General features: G+C 44.3%; 2 protein-coding genes across 8 annotated transcripts; one reads left to right on the top strand and one right to left on the bottom strand.

Moving 5' to 3' along the window:
- Nucleotides 1-1489: 1489 nt before the first annotated feature.
- LOC134540057 (acyl-CoA:lysophosphatidylglycerol acyltransferase 1-like) lies at nt 1490-17215 on the bottom strand. Of its 6 annotated transcripts, none has more exons than XM_063382514.1 (7): nt 16833-17215; nt 10887-11020; nt 10244-10679; nt 7478-7614; nt 5849-5967; nt 2955-3106; nt 1490-2870 (listed from the first exon to the last, which is right to left on the bottom strand). In XM_063382514.1, the coding sequence occupies exons 2-7, from the start codon at nt 10934-10936 to the stop codon at nt 2619-2621; spliced, it is 1146 nt and encodes a 381-aa protein (XP_063238584.1). In that variant the 5' UTR covers nt 10937-11020; nt 16833-17215; the 3' UTR covers nt 1490-2618. The 6 variants fall into 6 exon arrangements, with proteins under 6 accessions (XP_063238584.1, XP_063238583.1, XP_063238585.1 ...); XM_063382513.1 differs by having other exon boundaries at nt 10887-11035; nt 16833-17021; XM_063382515.1 differs by having other exon boundaries at nt 16508-17002.
- On the top strand, nt 17049-26301 carry LOC134540056 (fumarate hydratase, mitochondrial-like). Of its 2 annotated transcripts, none has more exons than XM_063382510.1 (8): nt 17049-17453; nt 17668-17802; nt 19089-19289; nt 19581-19743; nt 20128-20403; nt 21338-21541; nt 22625-22917; nt 26010-26301. In XM_063382510.1, the coding sequence occupies exons 1-8, from the start codon at nt 17343-17345 to the stop codon at nt 26139-26141; spliced, it is 1515 nt and encodes a 504-aa protein (XP_063238580.1). In that variant the 5' UTR covers nt 17049-17342; the 3' UTR covers nt 26142-26301. The 2 variants fall into 2 exon arrangements, with proteins under 2 accessions (XP_063238580.1, XP_063238579.1); XM_063382509.1 differs by lacking the exon at nt 26010-26301 and adding an exon at nt 23700-23954.
- Nucleotides 26302-27997: the final 1696 nt, after the last annotated feature.

Raw genomic sequence — 27997 nt, 5'->3', positions numbered from 1 at the left:
GGATAGTGAGGTACCTGGTACCTCACAATCTAGCACTTCATGTGTTACAATACCTTTAGTTTTAATCTGGTACTAGCTTTTCATAAATGTTCTCTATTTTAATATATATTTTTTTATTACATGTGTTAATTTTGTAATTGAAACATTACTTTGAAGTGAGTTGTTATTTGCAAACCCGGTCTGCAGCACAATAGGGATATCAGGTGTGTGTTGGTGGTCCTGCTAGCAGATGCAATGAGCCGGCGACGAGGGAGCACCGAGGCGCAGTCGGGATCGATGAAGGAAGGCGAACGAGAGCAGAGTTGACTGCCTGGCACTGCGATAGCACGGACCTACGACCAGCTGCCCACAACTGAAGAGATTGTATCACGGCGCATCACGCTTCATCCTATGGGTAATCACGACCCGGAGAATATGTACCAACTGTACTTAACCTCCCTGAGAAATGACTGGACAAATACCTAACAAACCAACTTCAAGACTTTTTTTTATAACCTTTAACAAAAATTTCCAGCAACAATTTTTTTTGATCAAAAGATAATTTTAAAATTTACATATATAGCCAAAATTAAACACACACATATATATATATACACACACACAAATATACATACATACATACATACATACAGAGAGAGACACACACATTATGCAGGGTTGTGCAGATTTTTAAGCTCGCAACTATGAACTGAAGTGAGGCATCACGATCACAATTTTTTAACTCAGAAATGTTGTTAGCACCTACATACTTGGTAAGGTAATGTTATGCCCAAGACCTGTTATATAAATGTGGAGTACATGATATTTTTAAAGTTTAATTTAATTTTAGGATGTTTATCCTCAAAATGAAATTCAGATGTTTATTTAAATATACTTCAAATGTATTTATTCATATATGTAATTAATACTGTAAATTGGTTATAATTGAAGCAGTTTCTCGAATAAAAAAGTAGTCAACAGAAAACAAATTATTTTTACTAACATGCATTCTCATGGAAAAAAAATAAAAATTTGATTAATTCTCGGGTTCTTGGAACCAATGAGGGTGTCACCTGAGGGGCAGTTGTATTATCTTAATTGGTGCAAGGAATAATTTTAGCTTTTCAAACTTTCAAAGCAACAATAAAATATGCTAATATTATGGGTGCATGATATGGACATATTTTCACAAATATCTAAAATTTTCTTGGGCGAGAAACCTTTAAAGCACCAGTGTGTAAGAAAAAAATATAAATCTCCTCTGATTGACACTTTACAACACAGGCCTCATTTCATCGACCGTCCGTCACTGACTAGCAATAAAGGATACATGTTACAGAGCAAAATGAAGTTGAGTCTCAAAACTCCCTTCAGAACACGTGGAAACGGCCAAAACGCAGACCAGATCAAACCGGCACAACTGCCGACTACATGGTGGCGGGGAAACTAAATGATAAACACAGCCCAGCCCTCATGTTCTGCAGGGTTCCAGAATAACAGAGTAGCCTGCTGATGTCTAACAGTTTATTAGAGTGTAGTACACACAGGACAGTTGATTCAAGAAAGGAAGGCGACCCCAGTGCTTCACGCTGGACACGACAGCACGCACCACAGAGCTGTGGCGTCGCTAGAGCAGGTCAACAGCTACCACCATGAGGCACTCAACTACCTACGCACTACAATAAACATTAAATAATTATTCACGCCGCTAGCATCCTTCCGACGGCCCATGCAGCCTCCACAGCTCCGAAGTGGCTCCTCAGCAACAGTTTCGCAGCTCAACAGAAGAAAGGCCTTTGAAACCCTGTGAGCTTCTTGAAGCAACGCAGGTTGGTATGTCATTGCACATGTGTGCGTCGCTCACTGCTAACCTTCTCCTGTAGTGTCATGAAGGAGGACGAGTCTGGCTGCTCACACATTACCAGTTGCTCCACCATGCGCAGTTGGAAGTACAACCGATACTCGCCACTCTGGAACACTCCAACCCGTCTTGCACTCCATTCTTTACTCTGCTGTCTCAACAAAAATTGCAGCTCTTTCCCTAATCAAATTTCATGTAACACATACCTTCATGTCATTAAAATAATCCACACTGCACACTCCACACATTAACGATGCTCATAGAACTTAAAAACATTTTTGTGACACACAATATGGCAATGTCTTTGAAAGTGGTACACCTGACCACATCTTCGTCGAACATAATTAAAGACTTTGTCATACTTAAAACTATTCTGCCTTCACATAATAATGCAGCAGGTAAGAAGCTAAACAGGAAAATGTTTTAAAAAACAGTTCCATCACAACGCACCGATCACACCGATAATAAGACTGACGGACACCTCTGCCACCAACAGCGTACGCAACACTTCGCCGAACAGAAGCTGTCGGCAAGAACACAATGGCACCGCGTCTCTGCGTATTGCACCAGAGCGCTCCCTGTCGTCTACTGTGACTACTTCTACATCACGTCAGCGGCAAGATCCACGTAACCTCGAGTGACTCGCACAGAAACGTTGCAACTCGCACAAAACACCAATCGTACAAAAAAACGTGAAATCAGTAACAAGACGTGCAGTCGATAAATGCGATGACTAGCCGAGAGGTGAAAGCTAGAGCGGAGCGACGGCGAGCGGGGCTCACAGCACGGGCCAGAGGTAGGAGGCGGCGTAGCAGAGCATCTGGTAGTGCAGGTAGGTGGAGGTGATGAAGAAAAGGTGCAGGATGGCGAAGCGCAGCGCGTCCTGGGACACCTCCTGGGGCGGCACGGGCGCCGTGCAGAACTTGTCGACGGGCAGCTGACCCGTGCGGTAGAACAAGTCGAGGAAGCGCTCCTTCTCCACGAAGCGGTCGTACAGCCACTTGGTCATGGCCTCGTGCTCGCGGGGCACCTGCAAGCAGCACGGTCCGTGCAGTGAGCACACGGGGTTGTGCGGTGCGCCGACACGGCTCCCGGAGCTGCGCAACGTACTCACGGTGGCACAGGGGTACAGCCTGTAGAACAGGAAGGTCTTGCAGGGCTTGCGCGAGCCGGTCACGATGTGGCCCAGGTCCAAGGGCTTGCCCTCGGGGTACGCGATGGTGATGTCCAGCACCCAGCTCAGCTCGTGAGCGTGCACGTCCAGGCCTGCGCAGCACACCCCCTCCTCACCCACACGACACTGCACACCAGGACGCTGTGTCTTACAGTCTGGCGTTAAGAGATTAGGATGCTACACAGTTAAGGCAAAATCACATTTACACTTAGCCGGCACCAAAATGTTCATTGATTTTTGTGGAGCTGTAAACGTGCCCCGTGATCACAAAACTGCTGTCGCAGATGCCACGGAAGTGTCGGCCAATAACGCAACCGAGGCAATGCAAAATAATTTAACATCAAATTTTCTTACGAATAATTTATCGAATCAATGTACGAGTCAAATACACAACCAAATGAGGCCAGTAGGTACACCATTTATCACTGAATAAACATTTTAAAGTTAGTTTTCCTGAAAATAATTATTTAAAATCGGAGACTTAAAAAAAAAAATGATGCACTGACATCTTTGAAAGGTTTCATGAAGAAGGTTAACAGAAAATAAAAAATACCATGAGGCTGGGTCTCACATGCCATGTTAACATTTTTACTTTTTTTGGAGTTATTTCTAAAATTTTAACTCAATTGGTACCTCCCTTACATTTGTTGTTCTGACACAAGTTAGGTTAGCTGCAAAGTTAAAAAAACTATTACAGTAGAATCCCGCCGATGCGACCCCCCTGATGCGTCCATTCCGTTTATACGACCGTTTTTTTGAGAAACCGTGAAAAATTTGAGCAGAGAAAGTCGAAAATTTGAGTAAAATCAGCTGAAAAACAAGTCTGTTACACTTTGTTGGGCGCTATGTATTCACGTTTATCTTGGCGAGAGCTGTACTGTAAGCAGGCAGGCATACAAAAAGACGGCTAAAAATAGATACCACCCCTCTAGACTATCCACGCGGCAGTGTCTAGCCGAGCTCGGCGAGCTCGGCGCTTCACTATCGCACGAAAAGCCGTCTCAGCTGTCATGTTATCTTACCCGCCGGCACGAAAAGCCACTGTGGTAGCTTCTGCGAGAGCATAAGAAACTCGTCCGGCCAGGCTGGCGGTAGCGGCGGCTTGACGTCATACGTGAAGTGACGCTTACCTCCCTCCCTTATTTCAACCTTCCGTGTGAGAAACTGTCAGCATCCTCCTCCCCTCCCACACCGCGGGCGGCAAAAGCCAGGTTGTAAAGTCCATTCTTGGTAAAATAAATATTTTTATGGGCTTAATACGACTGTCCTTCGCCGTTAATAAATACTTAATTTTCCATCTGCATTCCAACGTGTTTTTCTTTCTTTTCTTTTTACGTTGCGAAGGGATGTGGAAAAGATAATTGCTTGATATGTCAAAATAAACATCGCTGACGGCAAGGGCGGGAGTGCATCCTGTCAGTCTGTCGCTGTGATTATCTACTCCAAAAACATGTCACAGCATTTCAGGATAGCATTGTTCTTATATCTTTCGTTTATAGCCGAATGTTTTCTACCTGATCCACACAAGTTCCTTCGCCACGTTATGAACGAAAATAACAACCAGCCGGCTAGCATATCCGAACTCGGGTGACGTGAATTCACTTAGCGTGAGTATTTATCGGAACCTATTGTTCGGGGTATGCGAGTCCGAGGTGTAATATGAATTTAAAAAGTTGTCTTTTTTACACCATAGTCTATTTGAATATGAAATCTATGCGAACAAAGGCGATTTTTTATGTATTTGGATTTTTTTTTGGATTGGGAGGGGGAGGGGGAGGTAAAAATTGGCCCGAATTCTCTATTGCGACCATTCCGTTTATAAACCGTGAGGGGTCACATCAGCGGGATTCTACTGTATTTATTTCATAATTCAAATATTTTAACAAACATTTTCCCCATAACTCTGTAGCTGGCTTAACTATACCTACATTTCACACTGGTATTATTTGTCTAATTTTCCAGAAGTTTTTACATGACATGAAAAAAAAAATTTTGTGGGATTCTAATTCTCATTATTACTATTCGAATTTGATATTCAAATTCATATACAATTTAAACTAAAAAAAAAAAAAAACTAATATTCGCACAGCCTACAAATATGGCCTGTCAGCAATCAGCCAATCACCTAGCATTTCACTATGAGCTTGTCCATTTTGTCTGAAGCTTTTACTTTTTTTTTTATCATGTTAATGGTGGATTGAAGCTATTCTAGAAAGTCTGAAATTTTAAATTATGAACAGAGACACATAGAGATACATCCAGACATGTAGCACTTTACATTGCAAGCATGAGTGGCCTTTATTTTTTTTTTTTTTTAAATAATGTGAATTGATTTCACATGGTTTCACATCTCATGGTTATAGCTGGAACCACGTGCGCACCTAATTTGTATCACTATTTTTTTTTTTTTTTTTAATAAATGTTATGTGTTCTATTGTTTTTTTAGGGTCATATTATTTTTCATCAGTATCCTGATTTTTCAGTTCTTGTACAAGGATAAACCTACTAAAATGATTCTAAATGCCGAGAAGCTCTACGGCTAGTTATAAGTTTTTATTTTATTATTTATCTGAGCCACACATCGTGGGCGTACAAGGAAAACCCTTTTAAGTCCATATAATGAAATTATGAGAAAAAATTGATTTGTATACTCACACGGGTTTGTAAAATATTGTAAAATATGTACGGTACTGAAACATGTTTGATCTAACATAATAATATACTTGTCATGAAACACATTAAACTGGACTTTGTCATATGAACATCTCGTGGACTTGGTGGGTTTCCCTTGCACGCCCACGACGTGGCAGACACGGCAGGCGGGGGGAACTCACCGCCCACGTTGTTGTTGCGTGCCTGGGGAGTCCCCAGCTCGTCCAGGATGGTCTGGAGCGCGCCCACGCGCGGCAGAGACACGTGCTGCAGCACGGGCAGGTTGTTCTTCAGGGCGAACCTGCACACACGCACACACGCACTCTGTGCTCACGCTCCCCTCCCGGCGCACGCCTCAGTTCTGCCACTTCACACCCTTCACTACTTCAACTCAATAAACTATAATCAAATGGGAGGGAAAAAAAATATATGCAATTAGGTATATTTTCATTAATAATAGTATAAATACTGTTACACTTTAAAAACTCGGTACGCCAGCCACACGTTGCTGTGGCTCAAGTTTGGTTAAAATGCAAAACTAAAGAAAAGAGAGAAAAGCACAACTTTTAATGATCGGTTGGGTCGGGTTAGCTACATTCAAAAAGCTTTATGATAGCATAGAAGTTTAAAATGTTCCTAGGCAACTTAACCTAGACAACTTACTATTTTATAGTGCTATTTTTTTATGTAGCAACCTAACCACTCATTGAAACTGTTCTCTACTTTAAATATTTAACAAAAAAAAACTCTAAGAGAATGACTGGGAAAAAAGGCGAAAAGAAATATATATTTTTTTAAAAAGTATTTTCAGAATAACCAATGTTGTTAAGTTTCAATTTACAGGTTTAGAATCACAATTTTGAGGGAATGCAAGACTAAAATGAACATTTGATACTGAATTTTAAAACTAACAAATTTTTTATATAGCTTTTATGTTTTTTTGGACCACTTTTGCCATGTTTTAACACTGCTTTAGGTCAATTTTATTTACAGTTTTCTGAGGCAAATACTTATAATCCTTCTCGCTGCAGTCATCTCTTCTTCAGTCGACACAAGTCTGTCTCTGTAGCGAACGTCCTGATGCAGCAAGGTGCGACTGATATGTCAAGGACATGGCTCTGAAGAGACCGTGGCCAGCCTGTTCCCTGGTACCTCACGGACATGCGCTCCGGCAAACAAGGCTCTGGCAGACTGACGAGAGATTTCATCATCGTCACACTAACTGCCCTTTCGACTGTCATGAATCATGACCAGGGCCGGTGCAAGGTAAATTGGCGCCCTAGGCGAAAAACATTAATGCAGCCCCCCCCCCTCCCTCCCGGACGGACATCCCAAAAAAAATTTCCTTGCCTCAAAATACATCACATAAGCCTAAGATTTTGTCAACAATTAAATGTAAGCAGGCTTGTGTTTTTTTTTTTTTTTTACTTATTACAAATCATAAACAGGTCACCGTGGACTTTAAATAATTACTTATATCAATATAAACATTCCAAACAGTTACAAAAATCCATTTCCATCTAGTTTCAATAAACGTTAAACATATTATATCAGCTGTTGTGTGTCGTGCTGCGCCGCCCCCAGCCTAGTTCGCCTATATGGACGCGCCGGCCCTGATCATGACCTATCACATGCCTAGAGGGACAAAACACAGCATTATACTTCCCCATGATTACAGGATAGATAGTACATAGTTATACAATTCTTTTCCAGCTTAGTTTTAGGTTAATTACTGTCAAATCTTTTTATTGGGTGATGGTATAAAGTGTTGATCTCTCGATCTGTGCACGTCAGAGTGGTGAGCAGCTCACTTCTGGCTGGTGAGACGACGCTTGCGCAGGAAGCCTCCCTCCGGGAACAGCACCATCCAGCGGCGACACAGCGGCACGTACGAGTCGCGGATGTGCCTCACCAGCTCCTGCAGCGACTCTGCGCGCTTCTCCTTGCCCTGCGCACAGGTACACACACCGTTCACTAGCCCCTCCACCTCGTTTTAAAAAAAATTGGTTGTCTGTAAAGTCAGTTTACGGACGACAGTTTAACGTGACAACGTCATAACAAAACATCGATGAAATGATTGCATACTTTTATGAATAAAATTGAATCATTTTTATTGAATTATCACTACGCGTATTTTGTATGGATGCAAAGAAGGAGTGAAATGAAATCTACAATTGAAATTGAAATTGATAAATTTACTTTTATTTGCACTCATTAATTCAAATATGTTTATTACTTTAACGAAGAGATTATTTTAACTATAACTTTTATACATGTTTGCTATTTAACTTCTTCCAATCTGTGTTATTCTGTTAAGGATAGGACAATGATAGGAAAAGTAGGAAACGATTGGGAGTGTTTCAAGTTTAATGTGCCTCGAAAAAGTCAAATCGATGGTTGTTCCAATAGAGTGGAAGAGAGATAGATGCGGCCCAAGCGTACAATGAGTGTAAAGGGACAAAGCGTAACGGGACAATGAGTCATCCTTTTTCGTGCGTGCAGCCGGCGTTCATTGATTTATTAGACGTCACGTCAATAACAAATAAACTGGAGCCAATATGGTTTATGTTTGACGATGTATTATTAATAAAAATAGTATATTCCACAAACATGTTTTCTACGGGTGTCAATCCCCTCAAGCTTTATTAAAGAAACCCCCTCTTCCTTCCGTCAATAAAAACCCAGTCATGTTTGCCCGGCCCCACGACACAACATGACACAACACCAGTGAGAACAGCACGCCTCTGTGGCGGGTGGAACTATTGTCTGCACGGTTGCTTTAGCGTGTCTCATGCTTGGATTGCATTTACTCTCTCTCTCTCTCCAATGTACAATATCTGCTATTAGCGCTGTCCTTGTTTCGGTGTGCTCTGCTGCCAAATGTATGCCATAGAGCACACCAGTTTCAGACACATTATATTAGGGAATTTGGAATAGTAATTTTGAAAATACATTTCCTGGTTGTATTTCATTGAGAGCATTATCTGATTAAATAATTTGCTTTTGTCATCAAAGATTTTTATATTATCTTAGCTTTAAATTTTTTGATCTGTTTGACCAGAGCACATAATTAATGGAATTCTGAGTCTATACTTACTAGCTGTGCCCCTGACTTCATACGCAGGAAATTTATTTTTGACTTATAAAGCTTCTTGGCATTAAAAAATTGAAGTAGTATGATTGGGGACATGAAGAAATAGCTTGTTTGCTTCACCAACACGGGAGAGAGCCACATAGAGCCAGCCGTGCGAAAAGCAAATGACACCAAGGTCCACGCTTGGAAAACACAGCGTCTGGCCTTGTGCTTTATTTGCGGTCATGGCACAACATAAGCTCACCGGTAACCGCACGCATTTAAAGCGAAATGGGAAATTGATAGGAATAAGTAGGATTCGGGGTATAAAAACTTGCACGCCTGCACCACTTTCCGTCAAAAATTCCGCCTCTATGATGTTGCTTTGGAGAGAATGTAATAAGTAGGAACCCAAATGTCAACGCAAACTCAAAAAAAGTTACTTTATTATTTTTTTCCCCTAACCTAACTTAAAGTGTATTTATTTGGGAGGGGTCTGGGTTAGGTAAGACTAGGTGCCAAAGCCTTTACGCCCAATCATGCCATACAGGAAGGGTAGCATGCATCGTGGGCTTTGTTCTGGGATTGGCCATGACTACCTGCCCTATCTCGGATCTAGACTATGACCAGTAGGTAAGTAACCCGAGGCACTCAGCAGGCAGGCTCAGTGCAGGACAAGGAGGAAGAGTGGTCGGGGCAGCAAGTTAGGACCATACTGAGGTCGGGAGCTTAGGCCTTTTAGCCCGCATTGTCGCTGGAAGTGTACCAGTGACGCATGCCCCCCTGGTGGTCTGTGACAGAACTCGTCGCCCTCCAAGCTGCCAGTCAGCGCGTGTGCTTATAGCTAGAAAGGAAGAATGATTTCAGCGAGTATTAAATAGTCGTATTAGTTTAATTACGTTAATAAATCGCGAGCTGGCATGTCAGATCTCACTCCAGATGAGACCGAGCATCAGTTCGCCTGTTGCCAGTAAAAGGCTGTCGGCACTTAGCGAAATTATCCAGTCTGTCATTGCAAACCCTAGCCCCATCTACGCTTTAGAACCTAAGAGTTAATTAATTTAAAATGTCTAACCACGAGTTGGTGCATCAGGTCACACTCAAGCAGATATAGAGCAGGCAGTCGGTCAGAGAAATTATCCAATTAGCTCGTTCTAGCTAAGAAGCTGATCTCCATAAATAGCAAGGCTAATTTACTTAATGTATTCCAAAATGTGTAAGGAAATATTCTTCACGTAATATAAATGCATAGAATAACTCCCAATGATAAATGTTATACCATATATCTTTATAAGGCTACCAATGAATGCTTTGTACAACTAATTTGACACCGTGCAACAGGAGATAGTCATCATCAATTGGTTGGCTGGGCGTGACCTTCGACTCACGTCGCGCACCTATGGAGCCAGGGGCTGTACGGGGCGGAGCCAGGGGCTGTACGGGGCGGAGCGAGGGGCTGTACGGGGCGGAGCCAGGCCAGGAGGCAGGAGGGGGCGCCACTCACGGAGACGATGAAGAAGTCCCGGTGCAGAACCGACACGATGCCGAAGTTGGTGTACTTGAAGAGGCGGTCCATGATCCACATGATGTTGGGCAGCACGCTGCGCTTGGTGTTGAAGGTCGCCATGAGCAGGGGCACGTCCGCCGTGGACTGGTGGTTGGCGATCACCAGCGTGCGCTGCTCCAGGCACGACCGGATGTCGTCCCCCACCTCCACCACGTCATAGCCGGCCGACCAGCTCCACATGCTGACCATCGCCAGCAGCCAGTGGAAGAAGTGGCCCTCGATCCTCCAGTACAGCTCCGGGTGGTACCTCTTCAGGGGCAGGATCATCACCATCCACACCACGTACGTGGGGATGCAGTACACGTTGTTCAGGATGATGAGGGCGACGCGCAGCGCACACTTGCACAGGAACACCATCCTGTCCGCACGGCCGCTGCAAGCATCGGGTCCCGCCCCCGTCTCCAGCACCCCACACGCCGACACAACCAGGGTCAACAATAACCAACCCGTGCTCAAAGAGGTAACCAAGGAACTGTACAAGAAACAGTTGTCACCACCACTTTATACAATGAAATGGTCAAGTATATTCCCTCATTCAGAGTTGTCTAATGCGGTATTCCCGCTCCCACCGACCACTCACTTGAAGCACTCCATGTCTGGGCAGGGGGCGCGGAGGGCTCGGTGTAGCATGGGACAGCCCTCAGTGCCGCCGGGGACGCTCGTCGCTGGTCAGTGAGCCACGCTGCCTCGCCAGCTCTCTCCGCATCTCCGCGCCTGCAACACCAGCCCCTGCCCGCCCCGCTCTCCGGTAGCTCGACACATGCCCAGCTCTGGACGCCCTCGCTAACTAGTGACACATTGCAGTTCACGTCAGATAACTCACAGCACCGCTGACCTTTCCAACTGCAAGACCGTAAACGTTTATTGGACAAAATACTCGCCACACACAAGTCACATTATTACTTTTGCAGCTCAGACTGCTTGGGTCCATCATGAATGGGTTTCATCTGCGGCTGCATGGCCAGGCATTAGAGGAACAGACATTAGATGTCCACATGGGGTTCTCCGCCCACGACCATTCGCTGTAGCCGCAGGGGTGTTGGGGCAGGCCAGTTACCACTCGACCACCGACCATACGTGTGTCCGACAGGCGACAGATCCGGTGAACGAGTCAGTGAAGGAAGCTGTGTGTAAAGAACAGGCTCCAACTCCTTCATAATGTAATGTTGCTGTTCGGCGTACCAGCAACGTGGACTAAACGCGAACGGGACTGGAATCCAATGATATTGATAGTTTTAGCGTTATTAATATTTATGTAATTTGAGCTTCAGTAAAATGCTATTACTTATTTTTATTTACAACAAATTTAGAAATCATTAAATATAAATTTTAATTCAAACATTTCAATTAGAATACCATACTTATCATAATTAAATTAACAGGAACCAATGATTTAAATTCACAATCAATATTATTTGTCATCTAGGGCATAAGTAAAGTAATAATGTTTGCAAATAAGTTTTTACCAAATATACAAGATTAAAATTTAGAATCTGAAAAAAACTTAGATATGAAGTTTTGTTGAAATATAGTGTGTGGGCAAGGGAGGCACACCTACACACTGACAAAAATTTTATTTCATCTGCAGATTTTCCTTCCGAAAATAAGTGAAAAATCACTAACCTTGGACCATCAGATCCCGTGAACAGTCAGGCATTCGTCTGTGTCTGCGGAAGTCACGAGTCCCACGGCATTCTTATACTTGGCTTGTGTGCCAATGATACTGTTCACTTTCCACCATGTGCCGACCAATAGCTTAGCGACCTACCTCCGAGTCCACCCACACAAACACTCCAACACAATCTGTGCTGAGTCCACCTCACCTACCAATGTGACATTACACCTTTAGTTTCGCCCAAATATTCCAGACACAACAAGCAATCATCACGATCACAAACCCACAGCCAAGCGAAGTGCGAGTGTCAATCCTAGAGCACACAAAGAATCTTATCTCGCTGACAACAGAAAAAAAATATTACAATTGTTAATCAAGCTCACACACACTTGTCTCAAAAAGAAAGCCCAATAAACATTCATACAGACTCTAAATAAAAAATATATACTACAGTACTTAATCTCACACCAGTTATTTGTTGGCTGATGTTTACTAAACTGCTACAAAACTGCTAATCATTAGAGAAGTATGTAATAATGTCCTACAAGCCACATTTAAACTGTGATATAAAATAAACGTAAATCCATTTCAATTGAGAGTTTCTGAAGGTAGTGACATAGATATTGCAATTCTACTATATCAACAGCTAACAGTAATTTTATAACTGACAACACTCATTAAAAAATGTTTTGAACAATTTCCAGAACATTTTGTTTTGAGTGAAATTTCAGTAGTCACCGAAGATATTGTGAAAATTGATAGTTATTATACAGAACTGCTGGTAAAAATCTTTACAATGCTGTGCATTTTTCCCAAAGCTGGGATTGAAAGCAGAGTTATCACCGGGCAATAAACAAACAAATTGGCTCGGGCGTGACCACGTACGTCCCAGTGCAATTTATTTAATTTACTTAAGCGAGAGATTAGCAAGGTTGTTGAATGTGAAGTCTGCAGTATCTGAGGGAGTGACACATGACAAAAGGCACTAACTGGGTAGAGAGATTGTGTACGAATAAGGCTAGTTGGTATCTCTCTTATGAATGAGCATACCGAGAGCCTGTGAAAGATAGTGCAAATACGCTAGGAAACATTTTGCATGCTCAGACTTCAGGCAGGTAAGGCAGACTGCGGAATGTCACAAGGAAAAGTAAATATTGACACACAATCTGAAAAATGGTACAATTTAAACTTTCTACACAATTATACATCAGAAGGAAAAGGAATTTGAAAATGAGAGTGATTTAAAGTGGAAATCAATTATATCATGCATGGTTATCGCAATGTCCTAGAGCATAAATAGATTACATCGACCTACCTGCAACATTTTATTGCTTGTTAGACGCTTCGTTCTTTTTTTAATTTTGATTATTTTTCTAAAATGTATTCCATTTTAACTTGATTTCACGGAAGGTTTTCTTTATTGTAATTTTAAGCACTCTCCATTTTTTTTCATTAATGAATTTAACCTACCATTTCCACGGTCTTACCACTAATGAGTTTCTTACATCCAGCCTGATTTGAAAAATGTTCCTTTGTAGAAAATCAAGCAAATTCATTTAATGTATCAAAAATATATCTTTGAGGTTTTTTTTTAGGAACTGTCTATAGAATTACAATCATCAAAATGGTTATAATTAGATGCATCTAATAATCAGAGACAATCTAAAAATAGCCAATACAATTATGAAGGCAACCAAGAACGTTTACACATTCTTTTTGTGGAGAATTTTGTCTCTGGACTAATATAAACCATAGAGGTATGAAGTAAGGGAGTTGGTGTGTGCAATCTCTGTCATGTTAATATTTGAAGTCAACCTTGTCAATCTGCATAACAAAACAATATTTGGTTACAATGATGTTAAACGCTAAGTCTTTGAATATGTGTTGTTTTCATGTTTAACGATTCTCACTACTTGATTGCCAGCCTTGCAAGCTATTAAATATTAAACAACCTTTTACTATATAAGACTTTTACAGCTACAATTTTTTTTGCTATCCTATTGCTATCCAGTTGACTTAACATTCCAAACATACACAAACTCCACAGAAAAATAGTGTAAGCTTGTTGTCATATGAAATGCAACGGCTAATTCAGTTGCATCTTAAAAAAGCCTAATAAAAAGCTGCTTTTCTCTACAACACTTGTAAACTAAGTGTGCAGCACTTAAAGACTCCAAAATTCACTTCAACTACGTATGGCTACATTGTCCTAACCAGACATGCTTATCAATTCCAAATTTGGAAAGAAAAGAAAGAAAAAAAAAAAAAAGGTATGCCTGTAAAGTCAGTTTACGGATGATAATTTTACGTGATAACTTCATAAGAAAACATTGATTAAAAATTGCATACTTTTTAATTTTCAAATATTATTTACAGTTTTTGCAAATTTAAACTAAATGATTTGTTAAAATTTAATCACGAACAATTAGTTGGTATGGAAATAAACTGAAATCAAATCAATGTCAATAAATTGTTAATTTAAAATGATGAAATTGGACAAATAAATAATTTTTTTTTAATTGCTGCTTTTAAAAAGCCTGCCTTAACCTGTTTGATATTATAGAAGATTTTCTCGCAAAGTGGTTGGCCGGTTATTGCATGCTGGCTCAGGTGGAACGTGACAATGAGTCATGCTTTTTCGTGCGTGTAGCCGGCTTTCATCGATTTATAAGACGTTATCACGTAAAAAAAATAGAAGAAAAAGATTTATATTTAAAACAGATTTTATGGTCCAATAATATAAAACCTGCATGCTACTGCGTGTGTCACCCCGAGGAGTGTTTGTAGGAACGACAGTCCCGGAGCCAGAACCCAGCGAGACCGCACATCCCGGTCACATGGTCACATGCTTTCCCGAGACACGCCAGGCAAATGCTGGATTGTTCCTCCTCCAATTCACCTGTGTTGTGTTAGCTGCACATGTTGCCAGCAATAACCTCACATCGGAAAGTAAAAGTCAATATAAATTTTAATTAAAGCAAGTAAAATCATGTTGTCTATGTTTATAACTGTAACAAACCTGACATCCAATAATCTATGCGAGAATTGCAGACTAAATGTGATACTGAAATAAACAAAAATTTGAAGCTCTAAATCTGCATAGTGTCTCTGTCAATACTCTTTCCTCTGAAGATAACCTCGTGGGCTCATTCTAAGATAAGACTACTTATCTACAAGCTTCAACTGTCTGACCCAGTCTCGCGTACTCTGGCTTCTCGTCCGCTTGTTTCTGCTCAGCATGCTTGCCAACCCACCACGCAAGTATAAAATATCTCCAGTGAGAGAACGCGTGGCAGGATCAACGTCCGCCTTCCCCCGCAGCGGAAAAAAAGGCTTTATCTTATCACCGAGCCTGGCGTTTCACGAATCTCTGCCCTCTGGCCGTATTGATAACATCACGACCTCCGGACGTAACACAATACTGGGGTTGCCTGGCTTCCCGCGCACCATCTTGTCGGTGTGTGCCCCGCCTCGCAGTTGAAGTGGACTCCTCTGTGGGTCTGGTCGCTGAGGCACCCGGCGTGCGTGCTGACACACGGATCACTGCACCCCACACAGTGCAACACCCTCACTACATGCCTCACACTTCACAGTGTCTCAACAGGGCGGTCGAGCCATCGGCCCTTCATGGCTCCAACTCCTGTTCTACACTCCCCACTGACTCTGTTCCCTATTGTGCATCCAGTTCATATCAAAGTTTTATAATTCATGTTTTCAAAATCAAATATATTTTGGATATGTTAGTTTCAATTCACATACACATTCAATTAATTACATAAGTTCAACATTTTACTTAAAAATACAATTGCATATGTTACACAGAACAATTGATCTTGGGAACGTTCCTCTCGAAGTTGTAGGTACACATATTTTCAAGATCCAATAATTTTTTTGTAATTATATAGCTTTGCATCACAAACCTATCCAATTCCTTTATTTCAATGTTTTATGTTAAAATATAACTGGATACAAAATATGGAACAATTAGTTTTTTTAAATATTCCAGTAAATATATTCAAATGATTTTTTTCTATGTGTTGCTTATTTTAGTTATCCATTAAAAGCAATTTTTTTTAATTCCAAAAAGTTGTTTTATTTATTTTCTAATGGCCCACTAGTTTCAACATTTTCCAATCTAATGAACCATAAATTGCATCGTCATAAAAGCTTTATAAACAGTTGGGGGGGGGGGGGGGGGAAGGGGGCACGTCAGGTCCTAATGCCGCCCTCCCACTCAACCCGGGTGAGTTGGTAATACTGGCATTAAGGGTTTACGAAACTGTTGCAATAGGGAAGATGCAATGAAATTTCCTAAATAAGAATAAATGGGTACCGAAAACACTTCATTACAAACTGTAGGAATCGTAATGAAGTTTACCATATCGATACACGGTTTATCTGTGTGCTTTTCTGCAGTGTAAACCATATTTAAACAAGCAAATTCCGTCAAAATTGTAATCTCATATACAGGTGGGGAAATTCGGTGATGTCACACGAGGAAATTTTTTTATGACGTCATCTCTTACTAATAATCCTGTAACTTGGTCAATAGCTATGGTATAGGATTATTTCACAAAGCAACACACTTGAGCCCTATTCTGTGGCACGTGCTGACACATGCAGCGGTGTCGCAGCTGGCACTCGCGTCACTATGTTGCCGCCGGCTGAATACACGCAGCGCAAATCACAGCAGCGCTGCACTGGCCTAGATCCGGGCACTACTCGCAGTCACAATACACTCGCTCGCTGAGTCCCAGCTACCCGCAAGCATTTGCACTGCAGGCTGCAGCGTAGTGAAACAATCTCTTTAACACGCCCCCACAGGAATCTGATTCAAAAACACGCCAGCATTAATAGGTCAGCTTCCCGACTGCACTGCAAGCGCTAACACATCTTGACGCTAGTACTCACTCCTAGCCTGGAACTCAAACTCTTCTCTCGACAGTGCACGGCGTGTGGGATGTACTGATGCGGCCGACGTATCCGCCTGCAGTCGCTCCAGTAAACACGGCTAAATAACTTCTCAAAACAGTAAAACTAAACACGGAGCAGCCTCCACTCAGCATCAGCTGGCGCACTTCCCAGTGTTGCCAAGCTCATGCAAAGCAAACGCAGTGAAATCACGATTTATCAGAATGCGTCGCTAAACTCAACATTTCTCTCTTTCAAGAACTCTCGTCTTATTTAACATGGAAGTTTTATGTGCAAACAATTACGGGATGAATTTTCACCAGACAGATTTTCTCCCCACTTTCTGTAGACCTTCATTACGTAATGTATTTTTAACTCGGGTCTCCTAGCATGCGCTGCAGCATTGCGTGGTAGAGTAAATAAAAAGTCCGGCTCTTTTTTTTCCTTTCGTCCCGATTGCAGGGATTAAAACTTGTTTGTTAGCGGGTTAAAAAGGAAAAAGCTTGAAAAATGTCATTCTCCATTATTCCTTTCGCCCGGTTGGGTGGCCGCTCAGCGAAATTGCATGTAAATTGGACGATCAAAGAACTACGGCTGCTTTCCATTACCTCGACAAATATGGCAAGTACAATATTTATGTACCTCTGATTTAAAATCATAATAAAATCAAAAACGTTGATGTCTTATGTTATTTGTTGTCTGGAAATTGTCATTGACGAATTCTACTAGGTATACTGTACATAGTGTAAAATACAATGTAAACGGAATAAGTAACTCAAAAGGCTTTCCCCTTGGACAAGTAAATATTCAGTGTTATTTTGAACTTTGCCTGAAGGATGCCAGTGACAATTACCGCATTGAGAAGGATACCATGGGGGAAGTAAAGGTTCCAGCAGACAAATTGTACGGCTCTCAGACTGTCCGCTCCATCTCCAACTTCCCAATTGGCGTTGACACGGAGCGAATGCCGGTAAGTTCAGAGTATTAATATTAATAATAATATTACACCTGCAATTGGGCATCCGCCCGGTGGCAAGGAGTTCCTACCCCCCAACCACCTTCACTCCTCCCCCCTCTGGAGCCTCCTTCGTAAGTCCTTCCCTCCTCCCACATCCAGTGTCCTCCCCTCAAGCTCGTTCCACTCTCGCCCCGTCCTCACAAGGAATACCTGCCTTCCTCTCTCTGTCCGTCTCCATTCCCTCTGAATCTTCCACTCGTGATCCCTCCTTCCTCGATACAGCTCTCTGTGCAACCTAGCGGCTATGTTCTGTTACAGAACAGGAGAAGGTTACAAATGGCTGTAGGTACAACAGTGAATGGTAAAAACCTTTGATATGTTGGTTATTTTCAATTTAATGATCTATTACGTAACAGTAAATATAACTCCAAAAACAACAAAAATAAAATAAATAACATGTGATTACCGTAGCGTATTTAGACACTAAACAAGAATATGTACGGTAGAGAATGCATTATTATTTTACAACCAACCTTATGATTCTAAATATTAATTTTTTTAAAAATTCAGTTTATCTAAAATGGTTGGTCAAAAAAAATTTGTTCCCTTCAGAAGCCACTAATCTAGAAAATTACCAAACAAAATGCCGGAATGAGACGGGTCAAAGGGCTGAAGCCCTTCAGTGCTGGGCGGAACTGACTCTGTGCATTCGTTGGCAGCACAAACATCACATAATGGTAGGAGTTACAAGGAGAGTGACCCAATTAGAGCGATAGAAGGCCAGGGGCGAAGGTGATTGGTGTACCAGAAAATGCGGTGGTTGTTTCGAAGGAAGTTTCAGACATTGGCAGAAACCAAGCAAGCCCACAGCAAGTTACATCCCCTTGGCCATTTTCTAATCTCATAAACTAAATAAATTTAATAAATGTAAGATGCAGTCAAGTGCATCACATACCTGAAAGTTACAAACATGTTGTATCTTATGATAGTGAAATCAGTAATAACTCTGTATCATTGAAACAGAATGAAGTCTAGGTCATGGTTTATGTTTTTATCAACAGTCTTAAGATTGTTGAAAATAAAGATTTTGCGATATATTATCAAAATAATAATTAAATTATTAGAGTGGACATTAATAAATTCCCTTATACCATTACATTAGGACAATTCTCTATGCGTAACCTATATTCACCAGAATGACTGGCAAATCCGGTGGCTTCTTGCTGCGGACTCGTGTGTGCCGTGTGTCGCCGTAGTGTTGAGCACATGCTGCAGAGTGTGTGCCGTGTGGTGCACAGTTTCCCGTGATCACGGCCATGGGCGTGCTGAAGAAGGCAGCGGCGACGGTGAACAAGCAGTACGGGCTTGACGCGCGGATAGCGGACGCCATATGCCAGGCGTGTGACGAGGTGATCAGCGGCAAGCTGTACCAGGACCACTTCCCGCTCGTCATCTGGCAGACGGGCTCCGGCACCCAGACCAACATGAACACCAACGAGGTAGGTCCCTCCGCGTCTCCCAGACGATCACAGCCTGCGGTTAGCTCACTCAGGTTACTTTTCATTACTTAACTACATGTGGGGAGACCACATTGGCTCTGACTCCTCTCCCCATTGGTATTTGTTCCATTTGTATCTGTTCAGAAATGGTCTTGGCATTCAACGATATGTTACTGTGAGATCTCCTGTATCTTTCGTGCAGTATCATTTCACGTAACGTTCAAACTACGTCTGCTCCTGGAGCCAGTGTCCGGCAGGATCACGGCATGCGAGGGTGGTGGTGTGTGTCAGGTGGTGAGCAACCGCGCCATCCAGCTGCTGGGGGGCCAGCTGGGCTCCAAGGACCCGGTGCACCCCAACGACCACGTCAACAAGAGCCAGAGCTCCAACGACACCTTCCCCACGGCCATGCACATCGCAGTGGCCGTGGAGATACAGCGCACTCTTCTGCCAGGTCAGTCCGCCGTCCACAACTGTCGGGATGGCCACGGCAACCATCGTGCACTAGGTCAATCAAGTGAGCGTTTCTCACGTAGCCTTATTTGTTGTGTAAGCACACAGTCAATGCACAGACGCGTAGTTTATTTAACGTAAATCTTCACTTTGCAGAGCAACTCTTAGGTGCACCATGGATAGTAAGTAGATGTCAAACAGGGTTACATTTAATTGCAAACAGACTATTCTGGTCGCAGTGGTCACGTCACGAAGCGAGGGTCTATGTAATGAGCAGTGAGGCAGCCCGTGTGATCTTGATGGCTGTGTCATCCTCCACGTCTGCCCCTGCCTCCAGCCGGCGGTCCCCGGACCCTCACGTGCTCGCGATCACGTCCGTGCGCAGGGCTCAAGATGCTGCAGGAGGCGCTGGCGCAGAAGAGCGAGGAGTTCGAGAGCATCGTCAAGATCGGGCGCACGCACCTCATGGATGCCGTGCCGTTGACTCTGGGCCAGGAGTTCAGCGGCTACGCGACGCAGCTGCAGTACGGCATCGAGCGTGTGCACGGCACGCTGCCACGCCTCTACCAGCTGGCTCTGGGCGGCACGGCCGTGGGAACGGGCCTCAACACGCGCGTGGGGTTCGCGGAGAAGTGCGCTGCAGAGATTGCCCGTCTCACAGGTACCTCTAGTGACGGGTAGAAGTCATTAAATAAATTGATACTTAGATTTTTGTTGCGTAAAAAAAGTAAGTTTATTGTATGGTGTAAAACGGTACAGAGAGAAAAAGCGAGAAATAAGACAATTTTCTAAATAAGCATAAATTGACAAAATTATTAGGTACTTACTTCAAAATAACTGCTCAGGTAATTAATAATTATTGATCAATTTAAGAATGATTATTGAACAATAAATATTACTTACTGTTGAAATACTCATACCATGAAGTAAATTTGTTTAGTAAATATCCAAGCTAGAATTGAGTATAATAAATTAGTTTTTTTTATTTATTATTTTATTTTATATCTTGTATAGGTTAGAAGTGATGGAACATTCTAATAGAATACATTTCATTTGTAGTTCTGCAACTATCACCTTATCGTTGAGTTGTAGTGCAACAGATCCTGCCAAACGGCTACATAGACATACTGCAATGCAGTCATAGGCATTGATAATGTCCTGCCATCGAATGAACGAACAATGAGCAACAGGTCCGCCGCTTCGCGATACAAAAATTAAACGGCACGGACGTACCTCACGTTAATTCTTTTCATTGTACACATATTGACATGTTAATTTTTGAAATATGAAACTTGCATTTTTCGGTTAAGGCCTAAATTTATAGAGAAACCTTATTCAAAAATATTGTACTTTTCAGAAAATGAGAGTGTTGTGGGAATCATGTTTAAGTTAGCAATATTATTACGTAGCACAATGAACGGCTGATAAGGGCAAATTCTGGTGGAACTGAAGTTGGCTTAACGAACCTCATTGTCGTGTCTCCGGAATATTAATTTTTTATTGCAGATGTGAAGTGGGAGTAACTTAATTTGTGAGTGCGCTGGAAGGAACGAGTGGGCCCCAGCAGCGGAGGGACTGAGAGGATGTGTTGGCAGGCCTGCCCTTCGTGACGGCGCCCAACAAGTTCGAGGCGCTGGCGGCGCACGACGCGCTGGTGGAGGTCTCGGGCGCGCTGAACGTGCTGGCCGTCAGCGTCATGAAGATAGCCAACGATGTGCGGCTGCTGGCGTCGGGCCCACGCTGCGGCCTCTGGGAGATCAGCCTGCCGGAGAATGAGCCGGGCAGCAGCATCATGCCAGGTGCCCCGGCGGTCCGCCCCGTTTCGATACTTGCTTACCAGCACTACTTGTCTGCCGTGCACAGACCTCCTCAAACTGCTCTCAGTATAAACCTAGCCGTGAAGGTTCGGCCCAATTGCTTGCTTGTTTTACGAGCAGCGGCAAGATTTTATGGTTTTCATTTTAGTTCAGTTTCGTTTTTAAAACAGGAGATTTTAGTGCTGTTGCTTTTATTTTTTATAAATGTTGTTTTGTAATGCTTACTCCACAAAATAGTGGTAATATTTACATGTTACATTTTTTGGATAAATTTGTAATAAAATAGTTTAAAACAGATGCATTCAGAACAATACAAGTAAAATGGCGAGCAAGTATTTGTAGCTTAAAAGAGGTGTACTGAAATGCTTTTCAGTGTTATTTCGGTTTTATCGCAATCACAATCCACCGTATAGTCTTGTCCCCACGTACGAGCTAGTGACCAGTGTACAGGTGGCCGCCCAAACGCATTCAACATGGCCTGGTGACTTGGCAAAGTTAAATTATGATTTTTAGTGAGAAAGTTTGGAAGTTCGTCGTATTTCTGTTATTGCTGCTTATTTTACGGAACCGTTCCATCTGCAGGACGGCCTAGTTGATTCTCGACTGCAAAACTTTCATTTTTTTTAAATCCCGGTAAAGTCAAATCCTTTATCAAATGCATGATCCTCAAATGAATTTGTCTGCGCTTTTCAGGATTTGACATGCTCTTCTAGCAACATCGTTTGTGGTTCTATGCTACAAGAGCATTATTTATTTCCATAAGTATTTTTAAAAGTAATTGTGAAAAAAAATATATATTAAGGTTCCCCATAGCAGAAAACCATTTTAATGACAGCTCATAACCTGATTTTAATTTGACTTTGTAAAATTTAAATACCTAACAAATATTAAATATTCACAACGCAGTTTCCGTGTGTGCACTCTATATCATGCAGTAGGACTTGAAAGATCCTGTGTACGAGTGTTACTGAGGTGTCGCAGTGTTTTGAAGCAGTGCCTGTCACACTTGTCGGGAGGGACGGGAGGGACACGAGTGACGAGTGACGGTGTGCGTGCGCGGCGCAGGCAAGGTGAACCCCACGCAGTGCGAGGCCCTCACCATGGTGGCCGCGCAGGTGATGGGCAACCACGTGGCCGTCACCATCGGGGGCAGCAACGGCCACTTCGAGCTGAACGTGTTCAAGCCCCAGATGGTGTCCAACGTGCTGCGCTCCATCCGCCTGCTGGGGGACAGCTGCCGCTGCTTCACCACGCAGTGCGTGCGCGGCATCTCGGCCAATGAGGAGCGCATCGCCCGGCTGCTGAGCGAGAGCCTCATGCTGGTCACCGCCCTCAACCCGCACATCGGCTACGACAAGGTGCGCTCCCCGCCCGCCCGTCAGTTGTTATTCAACTAGCATGTTTGCAAGAGGTAGGGACTGGAAAAATTTGTGGTTTCAATGACCACTAGGATAGACTCCACGATTCTCTATGTACTCGGGCAACTATCGCCTGGTCATTGGCTACTGACTCGGGACACCTGTTTACTGCGATTCTTATGATTCGACACATCTTTTGTTGAGTGTTTGCCATTGGCTCAGAGTCCTTCAGGTAAATTGCGGTCCAATCAATGACGCATCATTAAGCTAAACGAGTTTGGATTCCAGCATGTCTCGAAAGGAATCCGCAAATATTTCCGGTCTCTAAGAATAGGTGAATGGTTCTCACGAGTGGTTTACTAACCTCTCAGTGCTGCCGGCAGTATTACGCACAGACTGCACTGGTTGACTGAACCTCAAGTAGGATGGGTTGTTCTTGGAAAATAATTCCCTATCTCGCCCCGTTTCCGGTGGGAAAATTTATTTCTTCGCCCAAATTTCCCCCGAAACCAGAAAAAAAAACCTTTTCCCGCCCAGCTTTAGTATCAGGTTCTCTAGCAAGATAGTAATCCAGGATGTGGCCCGTGGAACAGGGGCGGCGAGGCTACTTTCACTACAAGATGAAAAGCTGATAGGTCACAGGCACAGCAAGACTCCTGTTTGCATACCAGCCATCTCGAACTAACAGATACGGAATTGAAAACCAAGCTGACTTGGCATGCCTGCAGCAGCAGTTGGCAGAGTGTGTGTCAGGCACGGTGGTGACGGCACGGTGCTTGCAGGCCGCACAGATCGCCAAGACGGCCCACAAGGAGGGCTCCACGCTCCGGGAGGCAGCCCTCAAGCTGGGGTTCCTGACGGAGCAGCAGTTGGCAGAGTGTGTGTCAGGCACGGTGGTGACGGCACGGTGCTTGCAGGCCGCACAGATCGCCAAGACGGCCCACAAGGAGGGCTCCACGCTCCGGGAGGCAGCCCTCAAGCTGGGGTTCCTGACGGAGCAGCAGTTGGCAGAGTGTGTGTGAGGGCACGGTGGTGACGGCACGGTGCTTGCAGGCCGCACAGGTCGCCAAGACGGCCCACAAGGAGGGCTCCACGCTCCGGGAGGCAGCCCTCAAGCTGGGGTTCCTGACGGAGCAGCAGTTGGCAGAGTGTGTGTCAGGGCACGGTGGTGACGGCACGGTGCTTGCAGGCCGCACAGATCGCCAAGACGGCCCACAAGGAGGGCTCCACGCTCCGGGAGGCAGCCCTCAAGCTGGGGTTCCTGACGGAGCAGCAGTTCGCAGAGTGTGTGTCAGGGCACGGTGGTGACGGCACGGTGCTTGCAGGCCGCACAGGTCGCCAAGACGGCCCACAAGGAGGGCTCCACGCTCCGGGAGGCAGCCCTCAAGCTGGGGTTCCTGACGGAGCAGCAGTTGGCAGAGTGTGTGTCAGGGCACGGTGGTGACGGCACGGTGCTTGCAGGCCGCACAGATCGCCAAGACGGCCCACAAGGAGGGCTCCACGCTCCGGGAGGCAGCCCTCAAGCTGGGGTTCCTGACGGAGCAGCAGTTCGCAGAGTGTGTGTCAGGGCACGGTGGTGACGGCACGGTGCTTGCAGGCCGCACAGATCGCCAAGACGGCCCACAAGGAGGGCTCCACGCTCCGGGAGGCAGCCCTCAAGCTGGGGTTCCTGACGGAGCAGCAGTTGGCAGAGTGTGTGTCAGGGCACGGTGGTGACGGCACGGTGCTTGCAGGCCGCACAGGTCGCCAAGACGGCCCACAAGGAGGGCTCCACGCTCCGGGAGGCAGCCCTCAAGCTGGGGTTCCTGACGGAGCAGCAGTTGGCAGAGTGTGTGTGAGGGCACGGTGGTGACGGCACGGTGCTTGCAGGCCGCACAGGTCGCCAAGACGGCCCACAAGGAGGGCTCCACGCTCCGGGAGGCAGCCCTCAAGCTGGGGTTCCTGACGGAGCAGCAGTTCGCAGAGTGTGTGTCAGGGCACGGTTGTGACGGCACGGTGCTTGCAGGCCGCACAGATCGCCAAGACGGCCCACAAGGAGGGCTCCACGCTCCGGGAGGCAGCCCTCAAGCTGGGGTTCCTGACGGAGCAGCAGTTGGCAGAGTGTGTGTCAGGGCACGGTGGTGACGGCACGGTGCTTGCAGGCCGCACAGATCGCCAAGACGGCCCACAAGGAGGGCTCCACGCTCCGGGAGGCAGCCCTCAAGCTGGGGTTCCTGACGGAGCAGCAGTTCGCAGAGTGTGTGTCAGGGCACGGTTGTGACGGCACGGTGCTTGCAGGCCGCACAGGTCGCCAAGACGGCCCACAAGGAGGGCTCCACGCTCCGGGAGGCAGCCCTCAAGCTGGGGTTCCTGACGGAGCAGCAGTTGGCAGAGTGTGTGTGAGGGCACGGTGGTGACGGCACGGTGCTTGCAGGCCGCACAGGTCGCCAAGACGGCCCACAAGGAGGGCTCCACGCTCCGGGAGGCAGCCCTCAAGCTGGGGTTCCTGACGGAGCAGCAGTTGGCAGAGTGTGTGTCAGGGCACGGTGGTGACGGCACGGTGCTTGCAGGCCGCACAGATCGCCAAGACGGCCCACAAGGAGGGCTCCACGCTCCGGGAGGCAGCCCTCAAGCTGGGGTTCCTGACGGAGCAGCAGTTGGCAGAGTGTGTGTCAGGCACGGTGGTGACGGCACGGTGCTTGCAGGCCGCACAGATCGCCAAGACGGCCCACAAGGAGGGCTCCACGCTCCGGGAGGCAGCCCTCAAGCTGCGGTTCCTGACGGAGCAGCAGTTGGCAGAGTGTGTGTCAGGGCACGGTGGTGACGGCACGGTGCTTGCAGGCCGCACAGATCGCCAAGACGGCCCACAAGGAGGGCTCCACGCTCCGGGAGGCAGCCCTCAAGCTGGGGTTCCTGACGGAGCAGCAGTTGGCAGAGTGTGTGTCAGGGCACGGTGGTGACGGCACGGTGCTTGCAGGCCGCACAGATCGCCAAGACGGCCCACAAGGAGGGCTCCACGCTCCGGGAGGCAGCCCTCAAGCTGGGGTTCCTGACGGAGCAGCAGTTGGCAGAGTGTGTGTCAGGGCACGGTGGTGACGGCACGGTGCTTGCAGGCCGCACAGATCGCCAAGACGGCCCACAAGGAGGGCTCCACGCTCCGGGAGGCAGCCCTCAAGCTGGGGTTCCTGACGGAGCAGCAGTTCGCAGAGTGGGTGCGGCCCCAGGACATGCTGGGTCCCAAGTGATGCAGTCGTCTCGTCACACACAACATCTAAGACTGGAGAGAAAAAATCTTGTGAATTTAAGATTTTTAAATTTCAATTTCCTGTAAATATGTTTGTATCAACTAACAATTTATATGTGTAATTTGAATTACATAAAAAATTAAAATACCTTGTACATACAGTTACTTTGTAATTTGTTTGACAAAAATACTTACATTATATCTGAAGTTGTGCAGTCACTTACAGGCCTATCGCATACACTCCTTCCCATGCCTGTTTGGGCTTTTAAACCAAACAACTTTCGTAAGTTTAGAGTTGAAAGTAAGTTATAAAGTAGAAATAGGAGAACTCATTTTTATCAATTTGGAAACAGATTACCTTTATTTTGATGCTGTATATTAAATGGTTCATATTATCTTTTAAAGGATGTAAGGTTCTTACAAAATAAACAAAAAATTTTAATTGCTGGAGAAATCGTTGTACTTTAGCAAATAAAAGAATAATTGTGTTTAACCATTTTCATTTAGTCTTTCGTAAATATTATAAAATTAGTTTACAAATATATAGTAGAACTTGGCAGGATAATGAATTTTTGGGTAAAAACTGGAAAGTATCTTTCCTAAAACATAAGGCAGGTAATTCCCCCGCCCCCTCTATTTTCTAAATTTACTGCTGTAGCTTTCATGTCCACATACAGTAGACTCTCTTATCTGGGATAATGACTGGGTAATGACTGGCAAGCGGTTCAGGTATAACCAAAAAACATGGTTAAAGCAATTAAAACAAAAATGTTATCTAGACTATCGAGACAAACATTGCATCAGATGCCTCTCAAAGTAACACCCTAATTTATTCCAGTAAAACAGAACACTAATCAAAACAGTGCTCGTCAGATATGTTATGTTCTATTCTATAAGAGAGTATTCTAACCAAAACAATTTGTTTTCCAATCAGGTAAGTATGCTTGTCAAAATTAATGTGTCTGAACACATTTGAAGTACATTTAAATAAATTTTGACTAACATTTTGATATTAAACAACCAAACATTAAATTTAAAGACATGTGCTGCATTGTTTTCATAATAGGGCTTGGGCATATCATTCCTACGTAGGCATTGCCAATATTTCTTAGTTATAAAATACATAACATTTTTGACCTAGAAGATACATTTCTGTTGTAATAACATTTTAAAAAGGATAAACTTAATGTTTTTTATTAGAAAGTTTATTTAACCTGGTAATGTTATTTCTGACACTGTGATTAATAAATGTGTTTCTGTAATGATTTGCCACTAATGCATAGGGACCTGAAAAATTTGCGGTTTCGATGACCTCCAGGAAAGTCTACACAGTCCTCTGTATACTCGGGCAAATAACGCCAGTTCGTTGGCTGCTGACTTGAGTCGTCTCAACTGGTTTGCCCGTGATTCATCACTTCTTTGGTTGAGGGTTTCTCATTGGCCCAGAGTCGTCCATACGAACAGTGAGCCAATAGCAAAAGCAGCTTAAAAGTATATGTGTGTGAATTTCAAACTATCGCGAAATGAATCTGCGAATTTTTCCAGTCTCTACTAATGCACTTTAGTAGGCGCGAGGTAATGTAGCCCTGAAAGTATCTGGCTTTAATCTCTAGAGCTGCTGTTGACATGTAGGCTGGCGGAATATAAGCATTGGCATAACACTTGGCCGACGTAGGAAATAAATATGCAATGACTAAAAACAAAAAAAAAACTTTTTATGTAGCAAAATTAACTTATGAGTTATGAACCAACATTATTTGAAACTTGAAAAAATTATAATTATTGCCTACAACTAAGCATATTTCAAGAATCTTGAAAAATAGGCTGTTGTGAAACTTCTGAAAGCCATAACAGGAT

Source organism: Bacillus rossius, chromosome 16 (genome assembly GCF_032445375.1).
Source record: "Bacillus rossius redtenbacheri isolate Brsri chromosome 16, Brsri_v3, whole genome shotgun sequence".
NCBI lineage: Eukaryota > Metazoa > Arthropoda > Insecta > Phasmatodea > Bacillidae > Bacillus > Bacillus rossius.
Note: the sequence above shows the minus strand (reverse complement) of the source record. Positions and strands in the feature narration are given on the sequence as shown.

Excerpts from the sequence above, each read along its gene's own strand:
- LOC134540056 (XM_063382509.1), top strand. The coding sequence starts at position 17,343 with ATGTCATTCTCCATTATTCCTTTCGCCCGGTTGGGTGGCCGCTCAGCG. Across the intron at positions 19,290-19,580 it reads CCAACATGAACACCAACGAG|GTGGTGAGCAACCGCGCCAT; the intron begins GTAGGTCCCTCC and ends GGTGTGTGTCAG. Across the intron at positions 19,744-20,127 it reads ACAGCGCACTCTTCTGCCAG|GGCTCAAGATGCTGCAGGAG; the intron begins GTCAGTCCGCCG and ends GTCCGTGCGCAG.
- LOC134540057 (XM_063382514.1), bottom strand. The coding sequence starts at position 10,936 with ATGCTACACCGAGCCCTCCGCGCCCCCTGCCCAGACATGGAGTGCTTC. Across the intron at positions 10,680-10,886 it reads CCAGACATGGAGTGCTTCAA|CGGCCGTGCGGACAGGATGG; the intron begins GTGAGTGGTCGG and ends CGATGCTTGCAG. Across the intron at positions 5,968-7,477 it reads CGTCGTCTCACCAGCCAGAA|GTTCGCCCTGAAGAACAACC; the intron begins GTGAGCTGCTCA and ends GCGTGTGTGCAG.